Source organism: Papio anubis, chromosome 12 (genome assembly GCF_008728515.1).
Source record: "Papio anubis isolate 15944 chromosome 12, Panubis1.0, whole genome shotgun sequence".
In the NCBI taxonomy this organism is placed as follows: domain Eukaryota; kingdom Metazoa; phylum Chordata; class Mammalia; order Primates; family Cercopithecidae; genus Papio; species Papio anubis.
Genome location: NC_044987.1, coordinates 28,392,579 through 28,417,980, shown reverse-complemented (window position 1 = coordinate 28,417,980; position 25,402 = coordinate 28,392,579). Strand labels below are relative to the sequence as shown.

Here is a 25,402-nt window from a genome sequence, read left to right as displayed (position 1 = left end):
AAAACTGATTGAGAGTCTCATTAAGCAGAAGCCACAAAGCTCTTTCTGAAGTCCCAGCTCCTAAGTATAGTGGAATCTTCTTATCACTCCAGTGACCCCCATCCAGGGCTGCAGAGGGAATGCTGCAGAGTTGCATGGTTTCAGAAATCTTTAATTGCAAAAATTTTATTTATTGAGAGCACATTATATGCCAGACACTGTAATGGAAAATTGATGTGCATTTTTTTATTCAATCCTCATGACAACCTAAAAATAAGATATATATTTTTTCTCCTTCTATCGAAAAGTAAAGTTCAAATAAACTAAGTTACCTGCTCAGAGATGCTCAGCTAGAAAGAGGTAGAGCTTCAGTAGAAACTAAAATTCCTGCAGCTCTAGAGCATCACTCAAGATCTTGACTCAGGTTTCAAGATCTTGAAACGTCATCAGTCCCATTGCCTATAGAGATTTAGGGCTGGTGTGGGAATTAGGCCAGATTTTTCAGGGCAGGTCTAGTCAAAGCAGCTCTCCAAGGAACCAACTTTGAGTAGAATAGGAGTTCCTCACAGCCGCTCAGTTCCTATCTTTTCTCTGTTCTAGGCCAAGACCATCCTAAATACAGACACATTTTCTCACATATCTTAGTATAATTACGTTTGCATGCAAATCACCTTTAGGAGTTCAAAGAAGATTAATATTTTTCTGACATCCTTTATCAATTTAGTGATTTAAATGCTTCCATATTTTTTCTCTAGCATTACAAAATGACTTTTCACCCACTTTTTGTCTATAGGAAAAATATCCATTTCCCTGTTAAATGAAATCAGTCATGGGAAAAGTTCTTAATAAGATGCAAAATGCTATGAAGACTGGAGAGAGAAATTTCATCTTCTGTGAGGTCTGGGTGCAAACTTCAGGATCCCTTTCTTTAGGAACTGACCCTTTGTGTAGACTTAGTTCTAAATAAGCCCATGGTCCACATGAAATCTAGCGTTAATTGGTCCCATATCACAAAATATGACTTTCTCTTTTTTTTAACCAGAATTGCATGTAGATATAAGGCAAAAAATTAAAGTTTGCTTTTTATTTTAATTTTCCAGCACTTCTGAATCATTTGTCTTTAAAAGGGGAATAACTGCAAACCCATGGTTTAGTTTTTAAATGCAAAATGTCAAGGTCTTGCCAATATCTAGGTACTCTCCAAAAATGTATCCCAGATCTGTGATTCTTTCTGTTGTGGGACTCATTCATAAAGAAAAATTGTCTCTCCTGAAAATTGGCTGATGAGCTCTTCAGGATGGGTGCATTTTAATGGAGTGCTAAACTGTAAAACCCCTTTTCATGTCATATAACTTCATATGGAAAGGAGAGTTAACAAGAATCAACTGACTTAAGTACACATAAGAATTGAGGAGAGGGTGGGTCTCAAATATATACTTGTTTTAAATTAAAATTATCATATAATTATTAATAAATGTCAACCAGAAATTGATTCACATAGACTATTGAAAAAACTTGCTGAACTTCTAATTTTGGATCAAAATAAGAAGTGTAGCAAGCCATATTAATAAAAAGTCTTTTTCTCCATCTGTTTTGTTATTGAATTATATATGCAACACTTGTGAATAATCTAGTGCCCTTTCTGACATATTAATGCTTACTCTATTTTAATATGCTCATAAATACTAACATGGCAGTTGAAAAACCTGGATTAAGCAAGTGAGACTTCCAAAACATTAGAATAGTGAATACAGACCAGTGAGCAAATGCATACATTTTATTGGAGACATGAGTTTTATCAACTGAATCAAGAAATTCAAGAAAGAAGTTTGTCAAGCAGTAAATGAACACCCATTTTGGGAGGTCGTGTAGCATAACAGCAAAGCATGTAGACTTAGTGTCATAGAGACCTGAGTTTTGAATTCTGGCCTTACTAAAGTGTAACTTTGTGTAATTTCTTAGGCTTCTAAAATGAATCCTCATCTCTAAAATGTGGATAATAATTGTCCCTACTCCATACTTGCTATGTATATTCACTTTAAGATGTATACTTTTAAAAAGCGTTGAGTACATTGTCTGCCTCAGAGCAAGCACTCAATATGTAATAGCCATTATTATTGCTTAATGGTCTGCAAAAACCAAAGAATCCTAAATTTCCATTAAGACTTTCAGAGTACTTAAGTAATTACTTAATTCATTTTTAAGAAAAAGTGTTTGACTTCTAAATAAAAAAATAATAATTTAAAATGAAAAAATACAAATTTAAATGTAATATTTGAAAGCAAAAGCATTGACCATTAATATTCATCTCTGATGCAGTTAGCATTTCAAAAAATGGTAAGATTGTTACCTAGTGGCTAGGTTATATCAAACCTAAAACCATTCCTGTTTTGCTTTAAAAATATGTAGGTTTCTTTTGCTTGGAAATATTCCATACATGTTCTTCTTATAAATCTGGCCATTCCGTTTACTATACAACCGGTAACTTTATTGATAAAGTCACACAAATTAATTTAGGGGGCACCAGTCTATCTCACTAGTGGAGGGGATCTGCATAAAATAATGCTCCATGCTCATATTCCTTTTGGAATCACCCATTCCCAATCTCTTGGCCACTCCACTATTGTAAACAGTAAATTTTCCAAACATGTAACAAGACAGGATCCTTAGCACCAGGAAAACTGGCTCATGAGCAAGTAAGAACACTTCCAATCACTTTTTCTTTTCCATTGGCTTTTGTTTTGTTTGTTTACTTATTCATACCCTTCATTGTTCTAAGAAGAACTAGAGTAAACGCTTCTAAAATATGTTTTCAAGCATGTTCTCTATTTGGCAGGTTGGTTACTGGAATGATATGGATAAGTTAGTCTTGATTCAAGATGTACCAACTCTTGGCAATGACACAGCCGCTATTGAGAACAGAACAGTGGTTGTAACCACAATTATGGTAAGTGTTGGTCTATGCTTTATGGTGTTCCGTTTTGTCCACAGGCAATTTTAACTCCCAGCGATGGTGAGCAGGGAGGGCAAAGCTGACTGTTAGCAATGGTGACATGGGTGTTCTGATCCACAAAAGCCTATTGAGGCTTTGAATAGGTTCGTCCTAAGCTTTGAGTACATATAGTACTTTTATTTGTATTATCTTTTGTCACATTGTTGTTCTTGGAAAAATGCTCAGATGTTACACATTGAGACTGTCAAACTCTAGTTGGAAATGTATGAAATGCTAAGACCCTAAAGCACAAAACAGTGAACATGACAAAGGTCAACCACCAATCACATAAATATGTCCAGTAGTAAACATATTATTATTGTTACTATGTTTTTAAAAAGCCAATGTAATAATAATAGTGTTTAAAATTATAATTTTCAGGTAGTTTAATCATTGGATAATGATTGTATTGCCTGTTTACAATAGCAAAGATGTGACTGTGAAGATTTTAATGAGCATGATTTATACAACTAAATGATTTAGGAATTAATTTTATTTTTATTTTGAATGAGAAAAGGGTTTTCTTCCACCGATTATTTTTCTCATTGACCAGTGAGAAGTACACATTATAGTTTATTGAACTTCTAAAATTTAAGAAGAATACGATAGCTTCATTCGGCCACATCACAAAGTGAAAAGTCCTCTAAATTTTAAGACTGCTTTTTCAAAGAGATTCTGATGAAATTACCTTTTAAATAATAGAATATCTTATGTATTTTTCTCTTCTAAAGTCAAATATGCCCTTTAAAGTCAACGCTAGTCAAAAGAGATCAACAATTGGTGACCTTTTCTATCTCATTTAAAGTTACATATACTCAGTTCACGTCTCTTTAGGCAAAACAAGTTTTAAATTATTTATGGAAATCTTACTCTAAATAAATGGAAGTATTTTATGTAATTTAGTTTTTAGCTTTTGTCATTTTTAGTTTCAGGTTTTTAGTAATGTTGAGTTGTTCCCAAAAATGATATGAAGGTTAAAGCATGAAAATGCCAGAGAGAAGCCTTCATATGTTGCACTTAGTTTTAACCGTGTTGCATCACCAGTCAGCAATTTAATGTAATCTGACAAGCCTTCAGCAGACGTTTATGATTTTAGAATGCAAACCAACCAACAGAGTTTTTGTGTAAACCTTCTAACTTAATTGTATAATATTTGCATGGGACTTGAAAGCAATATATATATATGTATGTTTCTTTTCCTAAAAAAGACACAGTAATGGAAAGTCATACTTCAGTACAGTCCTCCTCTTTTCAGCCTCTGATGAAGAATCCTATTTTAAGAAATTGATCAAGAAAGAAAAGAGTTCCACGCTGTTCGACCATTCCTAACTAAGGCTCAAGTCTTGTTCTCCAGTGTAGTAAATTTAAGCTTATTTTTCATGTGGGATTCTTCTTGGATGACCAACTCTGGACTACCAGAAAAAAAATTTTTTTTAAGTTCTGTGACTTTCCTGAGATACTAGAAAAAAAGAAGAATTAATCTTCATCTTTCTCAAGAAATAGATGTTGACAAAGAATCATTTAGCGATTCTGACATATCAATTCCCCTATCTTGAAATGAGGTCACTGTACGTAAATGATGGAATTATATCACTCCATTTCCAAGGGTAGATTTTCTATAAGTAAATATCTTGGAATTTGTGTGCTTGTTTTCTGAATATATACAGTTGTTTTCTTTAAAGATCTCTTGGAATTTTGCCTGTTCTGTGTGAAATAAAGTGTTTTAATGTGCATTACATGTATGATATAGAGAATCTCCTTTCCATCCCTGTTATTAAAGGGACTGGACAAATAATTCTTAAAACCAAAATACTGAATTAATTTTGCAAGCATGGCTAGTTTCCAGGAAGCATGCTATCAAAAAAAGACTAAAAATGACTAAAAAAATCCAACTGTTTTCTATATATATCTATATATAGAAATATATAGATAAAGGATATTCTGTAAAGTTATATGTTGTTTGACAGTAAAGTCATCAATATTTTTGCTATCAATATAGTATAATACTAGCATCTGTCTTTTTGTATGAAAATGTAATCTTTATATAAATAATACCTCTGGTATTTGCAACTGCATAATCATTCAGTAATTCAAAAAGACATATACTAGAATCCTGTTTCTGAAAGTGTTCCTTCAATTTGCGTTTTTTGAAAATGGTAGTCCAGGACCTGTAATATCCCTCCACTTCCTTCATTATGAAAGAAATCCCTTGTAGATAAACAAGATGTTGGCATCTGCATGTAATTATCCCCAAATTCAACTGAAAATTCCCAATACAGATGGAATTGGCTAGACATTTTAATATATGTGATACCTATATCTAGATATAGAAGAAGGCTGAGAGTGAGCACTGGATATAATTCATTTTGATTGACATTGATATGGTGTTATTGTTTTTCCAGTTGTCTGTCCTTTGTGTATGTTGTTATTTATATGTTGATATACTGTAACACTATATACTATTGCTAAATAAAATTGATTGAGAAATTCAGTTACTCATAAATATTTATTGAGCGTCTGCTATGTACTAGGCACAGTTCTAGGCCCTGGGGATATGTCACAGACAAAAATCCTGCACTCAATGAAACTTATAGTATATTCAGAGAAAGCAGACCAGAAACATAATTAAGAATTATATTAGCTATCTTTATTAAATATAATGTAGCATTAACTTTTTATGGCTGTTGAAAGTTATTTTTTCTTATAACAGTGTTGTATATCTTCAATGTGATTTTCATTTTAATAATAAATTTATTCTACCTGACTATAATCATACTGAATATACCACAGCAAAATCTAGTAGAAACTAAATTAATATCATCATTTTTATCTTTAAGTCTTGTTGACTAAAAATTTTACAAAATCAATAAAATTTATAAGACTGTGACCATATTGATTTAACTTTTTGTATTAAAAGTAATAATTTCTGCAAATAACCCAAAGAAGCCATATCTATTCCATGTGGTTTGGATAAATACAGCAATTGAGGGAAAAGCCATTTACAGTAGATCTTGGGAGAAGGGAGGGTGGTGTTTTCCTCTGTAATCTTACTACTTTCTTGGCTATTGAACTCTCTGGAAAAGGGGAGATAATACAGTGATGTTTCAGACGAGCTCCTTTTTTTCCCAAGGCTTTACTACCGAAGTTAAGAGATGCTTATGATACATTGCTCAACTACAAAGGTATTTCTTACCATCTCATGAACATAACAATCCTGTAAGCAAACTTTCCATAAAACCAAATGTATTCACTCTAGTATCAGAATTACGTTACAAACCTAAAAGCAATTATCCTTATCACACATGATCTTTCCAGAGCTTACTTTTTGTACTTTTTATAACATGCTTGATATTTTTTCTTCTCTATGTAAAATTCTGTAGATGCACTATACATATGTATGTGCATTATAACATACACACGCATATTTATATAAAAATACTATATATATATACACATGCATACAGAAATTAAAATGTATTTTCTTCCTTATAAAAAAATTAATTTTCCTCTTTCACACACATCACTCACTGAAGAGCTTATAAATCAGTTAGTTTTTAAATGATTTTGGCTACATTTAAATTTTTTCAGCCATTACATTTACTTATTTTTTTCTGAATTGAATAATAATATCTTAATCTTCACTTTTAAGAATTTTATCTATGGGATAAATTATCTACATCCATTAAGATTTTTGGAGAAAACCAAATATCCACATAGAAAACAACATTGGTTAACACTGATCACATTATTGTAACAACTTTTAATAGTAATTGTAATAATTATATTTGTGATGTTTAGAAAATTTTGAAGCCTTTCTAATATTTTGTTTTGATAGTTCCACTTTTGCTAAATACAAATAATCCAAAAAAAAATTCCTTGGTAGGAAAATTATATTTTATTGATTAAAAATCATCTTAATTAATTTACATAAATACTTCCATAAGTAAGCCCTAATGTAGCAGCTTTCAACAGAGAGTGACTTCTTTCCTGAAAAGCAGAGCAGATATAGAACCCCATTCATCAGAGAAACTATCTTAATATAAAACTCCTGTTCATTAAGAAGAAATGTATTTTAAATAACTTTTTAAGAAATTACTGTCCTGCAAAGCGTAGTAGTTGATAATAATCATGGCAGGTTATATACATAAGACAGAAATAAGAGGTTACTCTATCCTTCTGATCATTCTGTTTTTATTCAAAATCGAACACTTGGGAATTCATAAGGCTGTTTTACAAAGATATCTCCACAAATCCTCCTTAATGATTTGCCAGAATTTATTTATTACATTGAAAAGATTTTGTATTTTCTTCCCCCTTAGTAGCCCCCAAACTTTGTATTAACTCTAATATGAAGTGTTCGAAGAGCTACTTGCAGACAACTTGTCAGATTGAGCATGGAGGAAATGAAGAGGTTGGGCGAATGTTGAATATTTGCTACTCTTTTGGACTTGACATGAAAGCAAAGCAAAATGAGACACAGTCAAAGAACCAGCAGAGCTGAGCAACCATGAGCAACATTGTTCAAGGAAAGCCTAGCCGTTCTCTTCCTTTAACCTCCCCATCTCCCTGGGTGCGATCATGTCATTTCTCTTATGCTGTCTGCATCACTCATCTTGAATCTCAGTAATTGTTTATGTCCCTGGATAGGCAAAAAAATCTAACGGCATTTCTAATCAACATCTGCAGTAAGCTGAAGTCTTTTCTAGTCTTTGTTGGTTTGCTCGGCAGGAAAACAATGACCTGATGGACTCCTGCTGTCCAAAATAAAAAAGAAAGAAAAAAACTGAAAAAAATGAAAGAAGACATTAAATAAATATTTTACTCATATAGACGTGGGCCTGCTTCAGAAGAGATAACCTAGCATTTGTTAATATTTACTTTCCTTTAGAAAATCTGAATCAGAATTTCTGATAAAATTACTTTATAATGATACTGCTATTTAGGAAACACTGATAGGCCAGGATATCTTTGTATTTATTTAGCGCATTCTCTACGCCAGACACTATGAGAAGAAATTGAAAGGTTTTTATCTACACTGTTTACATAGAAGATCATATGAAGAATTTCATTAAATGAATTTCATAAAAATGCAGAAATGCATTTCTTTAATCTTGTTCCCTCATTAAGTCATATGAAATCTCAATTAATGGCACATATTTTGATAAATGCAATAAGTGCTTCAAAATTTTCCAGATATTTCATTAAGTCATATGGAATCTCAATTAATTGCACATATTTAGATAAATGCAATAGTTTCAAAAATTTCCAGATATTTCAAAATTGGCTAAGCACAGTGGCTCATACCTGTAATCCCAGCTGTTTGGAAGGCTAAGGCTAGTGGATCACTTGAGGCCAGGAGTTCAAGACCAGTCTGGCCAACATGGTGAAATTCCATCTCTACTAAAAATATAAGAATTAACCAGGAGTGGTGGTGTGCACCTGTAATCCCAGCTACTTGGGAGGCTGAGGCAGGAGAATCGCTTGAACCTAGGAGGTAGAGGTTGCAGTGAGCTGAGATCGCACTACTATACTCTGGTCTGGGCAACAGAGCACAGCTATACTGTCTCTCAGAAACAAAAACAAAACAAAATATCAAAATGCAGGATCAGCTCCCACCTCTTTCACTTGTTAGCTCTGTGAAATTGAACAACTGGCTTAACCTCCCTGAGTCTTCACTGTCCCATCAGCAAAGTGGGAAATGCCTACCTCAATGTGCCAGTGTCAAAAGTAAATGAAAAGACATGAAGAACTTTACATTGTGCCCAATACATAGTAAGCACTAAATAAGTAAGAGCTACCATTGTTTTTCACTACTATATTTTATTATTGTTCCCCACACCTTATACTCCTTTGCCATTATTACCAAAAAAAAAAAAAAAAAAAAAAACAGTGACTTTGATTACAAGAGAACAAGGGGCATACTTTACTTATTTTTGTGTCCCTATCACCCAGCAAACTGCCTAGCACACAGTAGCTGCTTAATAAATGTTTGATTAAATAACAAATATGTAGCTTTTATTGAAGTAAATTGTTCATTATATAATGTAGTAGGCATTTAGCAAATTAGATTATAAATACTAGCTAGAGAAACTTGCACACACAAGCTAATACAGTAATATATGTATTTGAGTACAAAAATTCATGTGTTCAAATATTGCAGACACTTGTGAATTGATCTTCAATCGTAGTACCAAATGGAGCCTTAGCTATACCCCTTTCGAAAAACTCTTAAATTTGTTACACTTATAGATGATAGTTGTACAACCATTTCAATCTGAATTGAAGCATTTTACAAATATGTGGCTCTTGCTTTTTTCTAAATACTCTTCCATATTTTAAAATGGTTATTGTAAAAAAAAAGAGACAGAGAAAATGTAAGAATTAGCTCCTAATGACTATTAATATTCTATAGCATATTTTAGAAAATAATAATGCTTTGCAACAATTCACCAACTTTATAACCACATTTATAGTTTGCTAAACTCTTTACATTTTCACAATGTTTTCCATAAGCTACTGCGTAATTTTCATCTATCTAAAGAAGAGACAATTGGTTGCCTTAATTTTATGCGTGGAAGAACTGTCTACCCAATTCCAGAGTTAGAATATTCATCAAATTCAAAAAAGTTGGAGGCTTCTGGGTCATTTGACCGTGCCAACCTAAGGCAGGATTTAAGAACACAGTAGAAGGACCAATCCTGGACAACTGCCCACTGTAGAATTATTTAGGGCATCTCTATGAGAAAATAAAATGTCCTATAATTCACATGTTTTATTAAATTTTTAACAGAGGTTCTACATTTATGAAGTACTTAAAAACAATATCAGAATTAGTGTAGGTTGCTGTGTTATTCATCCAAAGCAACTTGCCTTCTATTCTAGAATTTTGAGAGCAAATTCAACTTCCCCAATTATGAATTTTCTGGGGTAAAAGAAAAGACTTTTATGAGAGATTACCAAATAAATGTTACAGTACAATTCTATAAAATATGAATACATGATCTCAATAATGTAGCCAAAGGTGGCCACTCCTTGACTGCAAATGACTGGGAAAACTCAGATGTGACCAGGGACTCTCTCAATATTATGTGTTCAGCAGGTCTATCTTTGTTTGGTGGCTTTAGGTGCCACTTACAAAATCAAGTGCTTTTTGCTAAAATGTCTCTTCAGTGCATGTCTTTTAATGGTTTGGTTTAAGGGTGTGTGGTGTGTGTGTGTGTGTGTGTGTGTGTGTGTGTGTGTATGTGTGTTTAACTGAAAACTGTAGTAATTATCAACCACTGATAACCTTTTTCATTTTATCAGGATTTCTATCATAATTATTCATCAAATTTTCTGTCTCACTTGCTTAGAAAACTAAATGGGAATATCACCTCATGTGTATGCTCATTACAATTGGAGGAAAATTATCAGCATCACTAGGGAAATGTTTTACAATATAACTAAAGTTCATGGAGCACAAACTATATTTAAAGCCAAAATACTGGACATTAGGAAAGCAGATTTAATGCAAATAACTATTTAAGAATTTTTAACTATTAATTCATTTTTTCTTTGAATGATAGTGTACCAAGTGCCTGCTCTGAGAAAGTCATCTTGCTAAACACTAGAGATCAAAGAAAAATGATGTAACCTTTTTCTTAAAGGAAGTCACAGTTGAATGTGGCTAAATAATATACAGACTATGGAAACCTGTGACCTTGAATTAGTCTTTTATTAGGTGAAGCTGACTAATGAATAGTCTTTAATTTCATGAACTATTTTAGAAATACTCATTTCATTGCCAAAGAAGATAATTTATGCTTCTCTAGATAATTAGTAACTGATGCTTCTCCCATCACAGTCATAGTGCTAGGTTTTTAATACTTACTCCAATGGAAATTTAAAGATTTCCATTTTAGCATCCAATGCAAAGCAATTTAATCTCTGCTACCCATACTTACATATTCATCTGTTTTATTATTGATTTCTAGCTACACAAAATCAGTATGTGTGCCAATACTAAATACAATCTTTTGTCAAATTCTGAAATTGGAAATTTACATAAGGTTTTTCAAATGTTTTATAATTTCTCCTTTACAGTTCTACTTCTCTCATTATAGGAATCCCCATATGTTATGTACAAGAAAAATCATGAAATGTTTGAAGGAAATGACAAGTATGAAGGATACTGTGTAGATTTGGCATCTGAAATTGCAAAACATATTGGTATCAAGTATAAAATTGCCATTGTCCCTGATGGAAAATACGGAGCAAGGGATGCAGACACAAAAATCTGGAATGGGATGGTAGGAGAACTTGTTTATGGGGTAAGCAAATCAACTTATTGAAGAATTTACTTACATATACCTGAAACTTCTTTTCCCTTGGGCACATAACAATTTTTAAACGTCTATTACTGTTTAATTTGCAGCTACATTCCAAGAAGCATAATCAGTGTTCAAATCTTTCTTTATTTTATTAATAATGCAATCCACAAACAATGAGAAAAACTGACACTTGATAAGATCAAAATTAGAAAGAAGATAAAAATTCAGAATATGCAGTCCTAGTTTTTTAAAATGACTTCAGGATCTGGAGTGACTATTCTTTTAAGTTTGATGCTGCCGTGTATAGAACTACAAAACAAATATAATAGTAATCTTGTATTTGATAACTGTAGGAACAGGTTTCCTTCAACCATATATAAAGATGGTCATTATTTTAGATAGTTATTTACACCTCCATTGTTTGTAATTACTCATAGATATCTTTTAAGTAATTGGTGAGGCAATCACTATATTACTTTATCCTCTATTAAATATTCATCAATAATGTCAGATTCTTACACTTCTGCTGAACACAGTAAATTTAAACTTTATGCAGTGCCGTCATTTTTTATACTAGGATACATAGCAAAACACAAAAGCTAGAATTTATTCCAAAGTGGACCTCACATGAAAGCATGTTGTGCTCCTCCCTTGAGTGTACTTGATATTGAGGGTACATATTCATAGCTGAGGGCAAATATAGCATAAATGTTCCTGCCTGAATCAGAGCAATATCAAGATCAATGTCTTCAGCTACCACTGCAAAATGTCAAAATCAAACTGGCAATTATCACATGCTAGTGATAGCATAATATTTCAGAAGTCCAGAAACCAAATCTGTAGCTCGTAGGAAACTCTATTCATCAGGTAACCATTAAAATAACCTATACTTGAAATGTAATATGAAATTTCCTAAAAGCCAACTTATATTTCACCTTCAAAATGTAGTCTGATTAATCCTCACAAGACCACTTTGAAATGGAGAATTACACAGAATCATCCTTCTTCAGAAAACAATAAAGATAGAAAGATTTAGAACATAACTGAAGTCCTAGGAAGGACTCGCTTTCCAAGCCAGAACTGCAATGCAACAGTTTCATGATTCTGCATCTTGCCTTTTAGACCATGAAGCAATGAACATTATTTGCACAGTAAAGTAACTAAAACCTCTGCAGAATGAGGAAATTGTTTGACATTATGAAGCACCTGGTTAGTTTTATATCCATAGGAAAGAATTGCTGACTGCTTAGGTGACCCTAAATGAGAAAAAAAAAAGGAGTTTAAAAAAATAGCAAAATGTATTTTACCACAGAGTTCATTGACTGTTTCATATTGAGCTTTAAATTTCAAAGAAAAGGGTTTCTAAAGCATTTGTTTTTTGGTTAATATTTTAAACTTTTGATACAGTAAGCATAACTTAGATGTTAATATTATTGAAGTTGTTAGAACTACTGTAATTCATTCCCTTTAGAAAATACTCTTGCATATTTCATCTCAAAAAATCATACTTGGATTACCAGTTAGTTATGAACAGCATAACTGACGTGAGTTACTTCCTGGGGCACTTGTCATACATCTCTTCTCTGGAGTCCCTACCCACTGGGAAACCCAGACTCACTCTTTTGCAAGTGTTCTGACCACATTTCATTCAGGACAAATTGTTTAAATAATGAAAACAAAGGATATGAAGGGAGTAGCATAATTCATGAAAAAGTTATGTCAGTCCTATACATGTCACAATAACAAAAAGTCCCAAAGTTATGCAGTTCTCAAAGAGACAAAAGATAACATAATGGCTATTAATATCATATTCATATTCATTCCTCAGCCAGTCTGCAAGTGGTTAAAGACTCCAATCTCTGATGCTTGAGTTGTCCACTCTTTTCCCAAAAGGAATCTTCTTCCGGGTCTCTTACACATTCCACAGTCTAGGTACTTTCCATTTTGGTGTCTGCAAAGTCTATACTTGTTTCTCAACTTTTGTTTGTTTGTTTGTTTGTTTTCCTACTGCTAACACATACATGAGTGCCTGGTTCCCAGGGCCCTACTAAAACTAAATGCATTCTCTTCTATAGAACAAAGCCTAATATGTCTAAATGATTAACTTTGCAAAATTATTAAATTTGGATTCATTATTTTTTTTACTTTACTCCTTGCAAACTTTGTTGCTATAATTGTAATGAACTGATTGTCTGTGAAGCATTTACATGTTATCCAACACACCATGTGTGAGACCCAGAAATCCAGAACCTCTCTCACACTCAGGTCCTTTTTGCTACCATGCCTGTGCAGTAAAGCAAGTTCACCCTGATTTCCTGCAGTGTGCTGCTTCAGGGTCATCTCCTTGGCCTCTACCACACTTGGGGGGTGTGTGTGTGTGTGTGCGCGCGCGCGCACGCGTGTGTGTTAATCCAAGGGAATAATTCTCAAAGCACATTCCACTAGCAGCAGAATTACCTGTGGGAGACATTTTACACACTCAAATTTGGAAATTACTGAGAGGTCATGAAACAATGCACATGCAACATCCCCGATGTTGGCAGAAGAAGCCCATGTGTAACCTATCTCTACTAGTCTCTTTCTAGACTCTCACATATCTCTAACTTTTTGAAAGTGTCCTTCATTGGACATGGATGTCACCACCTTCATCCGATGTTCACTTTCTATGGCACTTAGTTTTCTGTTCAGAAAACACCTGTATTTCTCTTTAGGTGTCTTTTTAAGGCTTCTTCCTTCACTAGTGGGAACTTATATAAATTAAAAATTTCAGAAGATACCTCACAGAACAATGTAGTATGTGAAAGGAGGCATTTCAAGTAAGTGAAAAGATGTGTTATTTATTTATTCCTATTGGTAAAGGAGGATGACAACTTGGAAAATTAAGTTTTCTAACACTTCATCATCGAAGATACCAAAAAGTGATAGGAGAATTACAGATACTAGAATAAAATACATATTATTGACAGGAAAATGATTTTTCTAAAACATGAAACCAAAGGCTGAAAACACACAAAAAATAATTTTATATGGCTACGACAAAATTTAAAACCTATGTATTGCAAGAAAAGACCTGGAATTGGAGGCCAAGACGGGTGGATCACGAGGTCAGGAGATCGAGACCATCCTGGCTAACACCGTGAAACCCCGTCTCTACTAAAAATACAAAAAACTAGCCGGGCGAGGTGGCGGGCGCCTGTAGTCTCAGCTACTTGGGAGGCTGAGGCAGGAGAATGGCGTAAACCTGGGAGGCGGAGCTTGCAGTGAGCTGAGATCAGGCCACTGCACTCCAGCCCGGGCTACCGAGCAAGACTCCGTCTAAAAAAAAAAAAAAAAGACCTGGAATTAAGTTACAGAAACAAAACAATTGATCATTAGGGAAAAAAATTGCAACACATATGGGAAATAAAAGTGAACATTTTAAATATATTTTAAAGTGCTCACAATTTAGGAAGTTAAAAAAAATGAATACTCAATATGGAAAAGTGGGGGCAGATTATGATAGTAATACATAAAAGAACAAGTAGCTATTTGTTTTATAATAACAAATTCAAATTAGTACAAGGAGATCTAATTTCCGTCCAGATAATTGGGGAAGACAAGTAAAGATAAACAGGTCTTTTCTGAGGTTTAAGACTGAGCATGCCTTTACATAGTGCTGGAGACAGTAGAAACTTGCATAATATTTCTGGAGAAAAGCTTGGCACAGCACATTATAAGCATTAAAAAGATTATTACTGTTTAGACCGGCCATTTCATTTCTACAAATTTATCTTAAATAATTAAAACGTGTTAGGATTTGTCCTCAAAGATGTTGCATAGCTTCACTGTTTTAAATTTTATAAAACTGGAAACAATATGAATATCCCTCAAACTTAAAAAATGATTGAGTACATTTTGATATTTTTCCAATAAAGCATTTGCAATCATTAAAACTTACTTTTAACTTGTATACTGAAATGGAAAAGTGTTCATTATATTATTTGAGAAGAGAAAAAGAATTGTAAGATGTAATGTTCTACATTATTCCTTTTTAAAAGAAATTAAAAATACTCTTCATAGAACAAAGTCTTTCAGAGTATATAGAAAGAAAAAACAAGAGTAGGTGATGGGAATAAAGATAACGTTTCCTAATAGGCTGGGTCATACTAATAAAATCATTAAAATATACTGATTTTTCTAAAGCTAGTTCACATATTACTTATGCAACAAAAATTATAGACATAATGATAGCTATGGGGAAAGTAATAACCTTCCAGCAATGGTCTGAGTCTTGTATATATGGGCTTTTATGATGTGAACAAAGTTTATTCCCTCTTAAAGGCAAATGTGGTCAATTCTCAGTCACCCAAGGAGACGTGACTAAAACGTACCTTCCCCATTCTTACCCCGCAGTTGCCCTTGTATCAAGCCCTTGGCCACTGTATAGAACCAGGAGTCCGAGGATATGTAAGAGTCATTGTAAGAGTGGCAGCCTCTATGTAAGAATTTGTATGTCTGAGCATGTTTCTGGTTCCATTTTAACGTCAAGTATATTCCTTTTAAAATAAATTATCAAAACTCCCTTTTATTTGTGGATCATGTGATAGTTTAGTTTTCGCACTACACTTGATTCCAGTTGATTTTAGAGGTGGGGTGATTTACGCTCTACACCTTATTTCACTTGATTTTAGAGGTGGTGGTGATCTAACAGAAGCAGCCCAGGCTCAAATCCCAGAGCTGCCATGATGTGTGAATCTCCCTTCTCTGAATCTCAGTTTCATCATCTAGACAATGATAAGTATACGATTCTTATGAGGACTAAAAGAGAAGCTATTCAAAATATTTAAATCAGCATCAGATCAGCATCGGCCACAGAATCCCTTAATAAATGCTCACTATTACCTTATTAAGGCTTCCAATAAATAATCACAATAACATTATGAGGTAAACAGGGAAAAAGTATCCTCATTTTATAGCTATAGAAACAAGCTCAGAAAAATTGCTCAAAATCACAGAACTCTGAAAATGGAGGCTAGTGCCTTATGATTATAATATCTGAGAAATGAATCTACTGTTTTTCAAAATCTTTTTTTTTAATGAAGGTGGAGAAATCAAAATATGTGAATAGCAAGAAATAAATGCCAATTTCCAGATTTTTGTGTGTGTGCTGAATTGGAAAATATCGTCAAACAACGCATTTTCTTTTATCATACAAGCACAGGCTTTATGATCTGTTTTCTCATAGCTGGAAAGGCATAAAAAAGAAAAGACTGTTTGAAATTTGCAAGTCATAATATTAAGGGATGGCCAAGTAATGAATCAGTGGCAATGCTCCAAATGAAACAGAAAAGGCTGCAACATAGCAGCGTTCCTGGCCAGGAAATTCACAAATTCAGCCATATGGAAAGATTGTCAAGTCTCCTCTGCAGTGTCCCAGATCCTTAAAGACTAATACAGTAATTTGAGTTCAACTTATTTTTGCTTATCCACTCTTTTTCTATTTTCTTTCCTTTTATCTAATTACTGGAACCTCTAAAAATGTTTTGTGCAACTTAAGTAATATCTTATGAAAAAATTTCTATTCATTTTCGTATCTATCACTAGTCTTATTCATTTTTGGCACTCCAAAAATAAATGTAGAATAAATGCATGACTGGTTAGCTTTAAATGGATCATTCCAATGCTAATTGCTTCATGAAATTCATTAACCTATGTGTCTCCATGTGTTTTTTCTCTTATAGAAAGCAGAGATTGCTATTGCCCCTCTGACAATCACTTTGGTACGAGAGGAGGTCATTGACTTTTCTAAACCCTTCATGAGTTTGGGCATATCTATCATGATCAAAAAGCCTCAGAAATCCAAACCAGGAGTGTTTTCCTTCTTGGATCCTCTGGCCTATGAGATTTGGATGTGCATAGTCTTTGCCTACATTGGTGTCAGCGTGGTCTTATTCCTAGTTAGTAGATTTAGTCCATATGAGTGGCACACAGAAGAGCCAGAGGATGGAAAGGAAGGACCCAGCGACCAGCCTCCCAATGAGTTTGGCATCTTTAACAGCCTCTGGTTTTCCCTGGGTGCTTTTATGCAGCAAGGATGTGACATTTCACCCAGGTTAGTTTCAAATCTCTTAAGTTCTTCACCAATTTCCCAGTAATTCTAAATGTTGTGCAGATTATCTCTCCACATGTTCTTTTCCTAAAGACAGAGGACTATTTGAAACACAGGAAGGACTTGCAATTCCCAAATAGCAGTTTCTTCCAAATTAGCACAAAATGTGGATATATCATAAACATTAACTTTCTCAATAGCAAAGAAACTATGCAATCTATCAGAACTCTCAAAAATCATTTAGTATTAATATTTCATTCACTAGTTTGACAAATGGAAACTGAAACCTAAATTGTAGAATAGAAATTCATTTCCATTTTGTTTCCTTTTAAAAAACAAACACTTTTGCTATTATTGCAATTTTTTCCTATTATTGTTGTTGTTGCTCATTTTCAGAAATTAATGTTGGACTTAATTCTCATCTCACATAGCTTAAGGGAGATACCTGGAACCTGAGTCAACATAGTAGGTACCAGATATACATTGTTTTATATAGCAATGAATAAATTAGCTAAGCAATAGGCAAGAAGCCAACCATGCAAACACTATGCTAGTTTTATGGAATGTTTTTCACTATCTGTGGAGTCATGGCTCCCTTCCTTTGAATACCAATAAGATACAATTTAACCATTATATTCACCAAAAATGCAACCTTCTTTTGCAAGAAAAAATACCTTATTTTTCTCATAAAGTAGCTGAAGGTGTGAAAAGTACTTGCTTTAATTGTTGACTATATATTAGCATCACAAATATATAGATTTCTTCCTTTTTAGAAATGTATGCTTTCTCAAAAAAGAGACATTTGGGGCACAATGCAATTTGTGTTTCTTAAGACCTAGGAAAATTATAAATATGCCTAAATTCCAGTAACATAGGAATCTGACTCGAAAACTTTCAATTAAAGAACTAAACAGAAATCAAAGTAAATCAAGTAATGGTTTTTAAAAGCCAGGAGTAAGCAAATATTAAGTTAAACCCAACAGGTGTCTCTTTTATAATCACAAGTATTATAATAAGGGAGTATTTTAACTTTGTAAATGCCATGAAAAATATGAAATCATTCTTCAAATTTTCAAACAAATGTTTTATAACAATTTGCCACAGGAATTTTAAGTAGTTTGATGGTTACGATAAGTGAGTTCAATGATGAACATTCTCTGAATTTTTTTACTCACCCCCTTCTCACATTTGCTCTGCACTCATACTCACCCACACATCCTTGATACCAGAGAAAGAGTGAAGAGAGAAAATCGTATATCAGTGTGTAAAGATGCTTTGAGACATGGTTCAACCTCCACTTAGCTCAGGAGTAGACTATCAAGCAAACAAACAAAAAATCCTCAACTATGGTCACTTCGAGACCAATTCTAGACCCTCATCTCACCTTGGCCTAAGTTCCATCATCCTGGCAGGGCTCTGACTGAAGGTAAAAACAAGTTCTCTCCTTTTGTCTCAGAAAGGTATCTACCAACTTGCATCAAATCTAAGACCCCAGTCACTGTTCATATGTATTGCTACTCTATGTACCACAAAGAGAGAAATAATGCTGCCAATTAAACCATGATACTATATTTTATCTCATCAACCATAGGCTGCATCCTAATTTCAGAGATGCTAAGAAATGAGGGCAGGAGATTATTAATGAATTCAACTAAGTATTCCCCTTACACAGCTGAAGAAAAGCTATTAAGTTTTACATTTCTGCCATATTCTTTAAACAATAAAAAGGAAATGGTTGTCATATTTTCAGTGGCATTTATATATTAAATACACCATAGAAGATATCAGATTATACAGAAATCTAGAATCATTCTTGAGTAGACTCTCAGAAAATAAAACAATACTTGCAATCATGATTTTTAAATGTTCATGGTGAATTGATGGTATTTCTTTTCTTTCTCTATGTTGGTTAGAGAAAAGAAAATGTGCATTATTTTATCCATGTTTAGATCCCTCTCAGGTCGAATTGTTGGAGGTGTTTGGTGGTTCTTTACACTCATCATTATATCATCTTACACTGCTAACCTCGCTGCTTTCCTGACGGTTGAGCGAATGGTCTCTCCCATAGAAAGTGCAGAAGACCTAGCCAAACAAACAGAAATTGCCTATGGAACACTGGATTCAGGGTCAACAAAAGAATTCTTCCGAGTAAGTTAAGGGAACAACTAACAATGAAATGTTTATCATTTTGAAATTCAGGCAATTTTTACAACAATTATATCATGGGCTTTAGCTATTATACGGTTTACAAACACAATGGTAATAGCTACGTTTAAGGCTAGTACTTCTAACTGGATTTTATAATCACTTTAATTTGCAGAAGGTAATTGACTTAGTCATATTGCAAGAGGAACACTCTCTAGGGAGTAGTAACAATGAAAAGGTAATTAAAACAATTTTATAACATAATTTATCCAAAACATTCCAATGTTGATAATGCTATGATAATATTGGATCTGGTAAGACTGGATTTATGTATGATTTTGGGCTGATAGCATAAAAATGAAAACTTGACTTTTGAAGAATACATTCGACTTGCTGCATTTGAAACACAAAACCTTAATTGCAGATTATACTACTTATATGAGTTATATTATTCTATAATCTATTCTGTAACAATGAACTTCACAGCAACATATTTGCTTTCTCACAAGGTAATAACAGCAAGAACTTTTCCATTCTAGGCACCTCTCTAGGACATTGTATGGCATTTAGTTTGTGCTGATTTCTCTGCTTTGCAGATAAAAATTTTCCAATTGATATAACTGCTTACATATATGGATACCTGTATAACTGCATTATATATATGGATGTAATTGCATTGTATGTCCCTTTGACCTTCCATCAGAACAATAGAGGTTTTCTTTTAGGTTTTTTTAGTATTTGTTCCATTATGGGGATGAATTTTTTTTATCAAAAAACCCTTTTTCTACTCATTTTAAATCCACAGCTATACGCTTGGTAATGTCTGATAACAGATAGGCATTCATTTTGTGACTTCAAAACCCCAAAATTAAAAAGTTGCCAGAGTGACATTTTTATGAATATTGAACTAGGTAAAAACGAACACTTTTTATATTTATGTCAATTGTTTAAATACTAGAATATGTAATAGCATAGAAGACAGAACATACATTTTATTACTTTCTAAGCTTTTGTGTGAAAGTAATAATAGTTCTTTGTTCGTGCCTACATACAGCACTTGAGAGATTACATTTCCATTTTAAATGTATTTATTTATAATCTTCTCACTCAATTCGGCTTAATAATTATAAACAACAAAATGTGCTACTCCTTAGGCCAGCTTTAACTTTTGTATACTTGAATTTCTGTAAGATATTTATCCTTTTTAAAGAAAATTGATGCCGGGTGCGGTGGCTCAAGCCTGTAATCCCAGCACTTTGGGAGGCCGAGACGGGTGGATCACGAGGTCAGGAGATCGAGACCATCCTGGCTAACACGGTGAAACCCCGTCTCTACTAAAAAATACAAAAAACTAGCCGGGCGAGGTGTCAGGCGCCTGTAGTCCCAGCTACTCGGGAGGCTGAGGCAGGAGAATGGCGTGAACCCGGGAGGTGGAGCTTGCAGTGAGCTGAGATCGGCCACAGCACTCCAGCCTGGGTGACAGAGCAAGAGAGACTCTGTCTCAAAAAAAAAAAAAAAAAAAAAAAGAAAGAAAATTGATTATAGTATCCTAATATACTTTAGATGTTTACATAATATCATAGCAAGAGCAAATCATTCAAAAACTCAAACTCATCCTTGGGCATTGTTTAGAAAAGAAACCAGACAATGAACAATGTACTTGTCAACAATTTGGAGTATTATATATAATCTAAAATGTATAAGTTAATTACAAAACACTTACAGATTTTCTTAAAACTGTAAGTAATATTCATGACAGTAGATTTGATTAACAATAATCTATGGATAAAGTTAATTAAACAAACTTTTTTAAATTTACCTAGCACATCCCTATTTCTACAGCTTAATAATAGAAACATTACTACTCTAATGTATTTTAGCATAATTTCAGTACCGTGCCGTCAGTTTATAACTGCTCCCATCCATAAGTAAGCAGGTAAAATTTAATGATTTCGCCTAAAAATCACTATGTATATGCATCAAAATAAAATACAAGTTTGTGCTATCATTTGCACTTTACTGAAAATTGATGACTGTCATTTAAATAAAGACATTATTTGCAGGCTCATCATTCTGCCTTGAGTGATAAAGGGTAGAAGAAATGCTATACTGATTCCCTGAAAATATTTCAAACGTAACTCACTGTAAAGCTCTTTAGCATTAAGCACACTGAAAATGTTCATTTCTAATCTTTATAAAGTTAAAAATGCTTAAATTCAAAGAACTGGTGAGGTAGATAAGAGAATATATTAAGAGAAATATAAGAATGGGGAAACCTGCTTCCTAGATTTATAGAGTCTTCCATACAAACTGTGCAAGCACCATTCCTTGTTTCCTTTCTCTCCAATCCAACTTCAGTTTTTAAATTGGAAGATTTTTATAATATAGGTATCTATTGTTGCAGAACATTCTGAACTCTAATGGGACAAGAAAATAATTTCCCCTGGCAGCACGCTTTCAGGAAAGCATAAATTTGGGTTCTTTGATAAAAATTTCATTCATTTCTTAGCCTGTTTGCCTCCCTCCTCTCCCATACATGTTGACCTGGTTTAAATAAACCATTTGTCTGATGGGCTGAGGAAACCAGAACGTGAAGTGTATTTTTGTACCTGTCAAAATCATTTTCTCATAGGAACACATTAATGGTACATCTATCAGCTCCACTAGGCTGCCTCAGGCAATGACCTATACTCAGTGCTTCAGAAAAATGTAGCAGTTATAATCAACTGAAAAAAGAATTAAGCCACAGGATAAAACTACATCTGAATTCAACTGTTGCCTTGGTTTTGCCCCATTATGAGACTTTATATGCTTCATGTTTTGTGTGCCATGGTAAGCCTAAACATAGAGGCATTTAAAGAATCTGTACTTGTCACTTAATGCCAGCCTTGCTGTTTTGGTACTTTCACATTACTACACACCTGACTTAAACACAGTGATTTTCATTTCAATGCAGTTTTATCCTGTGCCTGTCTCAGTCATCAGTGAAATCGTGAATGCATAAATGATGTGCACTACTATCTCAGGGTTTATAATATTACCAAATAATGCATTGATGAGCTCTCACTAGAACATCAGTCTTGCCAAGTAAGCTACTAGAAGGGGGAAAAATTCACCAGATAGATAGCAATGTAAACATTAACTATAATACATGACATTTGTACATAGTTTCTATCAGAAGCAGAAATGGTGGGATACTTAATTTAGGGACAATTAAAAGGATAGCACATTTTTTAAATTACAAGAATTGTTTTAAGCAATAAAGCAGTGCTTTAGATCAGATAGTTCCCCATGCTTTGAGTTTCACAATAAAGATGAAATAAATCGATCTGATATTAATTTTCTAATTTCAAAAAATAATGACTTCTATCTTTTCATTTCCCACACCCCAGTCTTTAAACATACACTACAGTTGAAGCTTTTAGGGACTTAAATGTTCCTTTATCATTGTACCTGATACAATGACACTTGATACAGAGACCTACTGAGCTTGCTGGATCTGCAGAAATTTTCTTCATTTTAGCCTGTCTCATCAAATTTATAACTATTTGCTTGCCCTCCCTCCTTAGCAATCACTCTCTTGCAGTCACAGATAAGGCACAGGGATATTACTTCCAGTCCTACACCTCTCGATTCCCCCTCGTCCCTTTGTCCTATGTATATGATCTTATCAGAATCAGATTTTCTAAACATAAGCGTGGTGACAAACCAGGCTAATTTCTTTTTTCAAAAACTTGCTTTTATCTTTCCATTTTATCTATATTTTTTCATTTTTATTGTACCTACACCCTCTTATATTTAGCATAGCTACTCTGTGGATTACTCTTTCTTCCAGATTTTAAAGGGATTAGTTCAACTTATTTTGCACTTAAGGCATACATAATTCAATGTATTCAAACAAATGCAGCAGTAATTTTCCACATATTAATATATAGAAATGGACTATTAAAAATATCAATGACCAAAAGGTACTGTATTCTTTTTAAAAAGATTTATTTGCTTTAATACTATGCCGCATTCTATAGTCAAGTGATCTCTACAAATACCAAATCCTAAAAATACACGTTTTTCATTTTGCTATGTTAGTTTTGTTTAACTGTCCTATTCTTTTAATAAGCTACTTATTTGTAACTGGAAAATTGCCAAGTAATTAGCATGTTTTTCATATTCTTAATTCCATAAAATAGTTCAATTAAAGCAATATTCACACTGATTTTATTTCTTCTGTTTTCAATGTAGTGTACATAGTAAAGTATACAATGTATGTGAAGCTCTATACCTTTTTGGGTGAAACTCTCAAGTCAAGATTTAAATATATTTAAAAAGTAGTTATGTGTTTAAAGGAAGTTTACCAGAAGTTCTCTAAAAATTAAAATTATCAATATAGATATTGAGGGACAATCTGTATCAGGTGATTCAGAGAGGTAATATTTTTCAGAACTTGTAAAATGAAAGAGTTTGTTCTCTGGAACAGAACTCTATTTTTAGAGATGGGATGAATGAAGCATGGCAACATGGCATTCCTAGTGGATTCTATACTTGAAGGTTTGGAATCCAAGTACTCATCTGTCCTGGAAGGACATAGAATCATTGCAGTTTTCTAATATGAGGATTCTGTTGCCAGAAGTAATTTGTCATTGCCTAAATACACACACACACACACACACACACACCCCAATCTTTATATCATGAGATATTTTTTCAAGTGTTAATAGCATAAAAACATTACAAAAAATACTAAAAGATGTCAATTTCCCACCTTGATATTTATCAACATTTGGATATAAGTTACCAGCTAGGTGCGATGGCTCATGCCTGTAATCCTAGCACTTTGGGAGGCCGAGGCGGTGGATTACCTGAGCTCAGGAGTTCGAGACCAGCCTAGTCAACATGGTGAAACCCTGTCTCTACTAAAAAATACAAAACTTAGCTGGGTGTGGTGGTGGGTGCCTGTAATCACAGGTACTTAGGAGACTGAGACAGGAGAATTGCTTGAACCTGGGAGGCAGAGGTTGCAGTGAGCCAAGATCACGCCACTGCACTCCAGCCTGGGTGACAGAGCGAGACTCCATCTGTCCCCTCAAAAAAAAAATGAATATAGTTACCATAAAATATCTTTTTCTTTGGTGTTCAAGTATACAAATCAGTGATTGTGTGGTTTATTAGTTAGGTTTATTGATTACTTATTTCTGAACTTATGAAATAAAAAATTTGAATCACACTTTTATTCATTTCTTTCTTTGTCTGCCTGAATAATTTGTCTTTGCCCAGGTATTGAAGTTGTATGTTGATTAGTAAAGAACTGCCTCTTGTTGAATTCTACATTTTGGTAAACAAAGGAAGCTCAATGTAAATAAATGTACACACTACTCAGCATTGAGCCTCACACAAAGACATAAGTGTGAATGAGGTCTTCATTTTTTCTTTTTTTTGGATTCAGATACAAAATTGCAGCCCCTTGTTATTGAAAACAAATGCAGTTGCACCAGACAAGATTCAGGCTTTTTTTTTTTTTTTTTTTTTTTTCAGATGGAGGCTCACTGCAACCTCTGCCTCCCAGGTCTGAGCAATTCTCGTGTCTCAGCCCTCTTAGTAGCTGGGACTACAGGCATGTGGTGCCACGCCGAGCTAATTTTTGTATTTTTAGTAGACACAGGGTTTCACCACGTTGGCCAGGCTGGTCTTGAACTCCTGATCTCATATATTGAACTTTATGATCAGGTGTTCCACCTGCCTCAAGCTCCCAAAATGCTGGGATTACAGTCTGAACCACGGCACCTGGCCAAGGCTTTTCTATCTTATTAAACATATCTTTCGGAGACATTTGAGTTCACTTAGATATATTCTCACATTAAAAATGTATGTGTGAATGAAAAATTTAATGCAAAT

The 25,402-nt window shown here is 33.7% G+C and overlaps 1 protein-coding gene across 6 annotated transcripts in view; it reads left to right on the top strand.

The window, feature by feature from the left end:
* The window catches only part of GRIA4 (glutamate ionotropic receptor AMPA type subunit 4), a 382,415-nt gene that overhangs the window by 306,340 nt on the left and 50,673 nt on the right, over positions 1-25,402 (top strand). For 5 of the 6 annotated variants that reach the window (XM_017948915.3, XM_031653000.1, XM_017948916.2 and 2 more), the window contains 4 exons: positions 2,816-2,926; positions 11,074-11,280; positions 17,001-17,371; positions 19,318-19,516. In XM_017948915.3, coding sequence (XP_017804404.1) covers positions 2,816-2,926; positions 11,074-11,280; positions 17,001-17,371; positions 19,318-19,516 — 888 coding nt within the window. Of the gene's footprint in view, positions 1-2,815; positions 2,927-4,226; positions 5,463-11,073; positions 11,281-17,000; positions 17,372-19,317; positions 19,517-25,402 lie in introns of those variants that run through there. The other variant, XM_017948919.3, reaches the window with a different exon arrangement.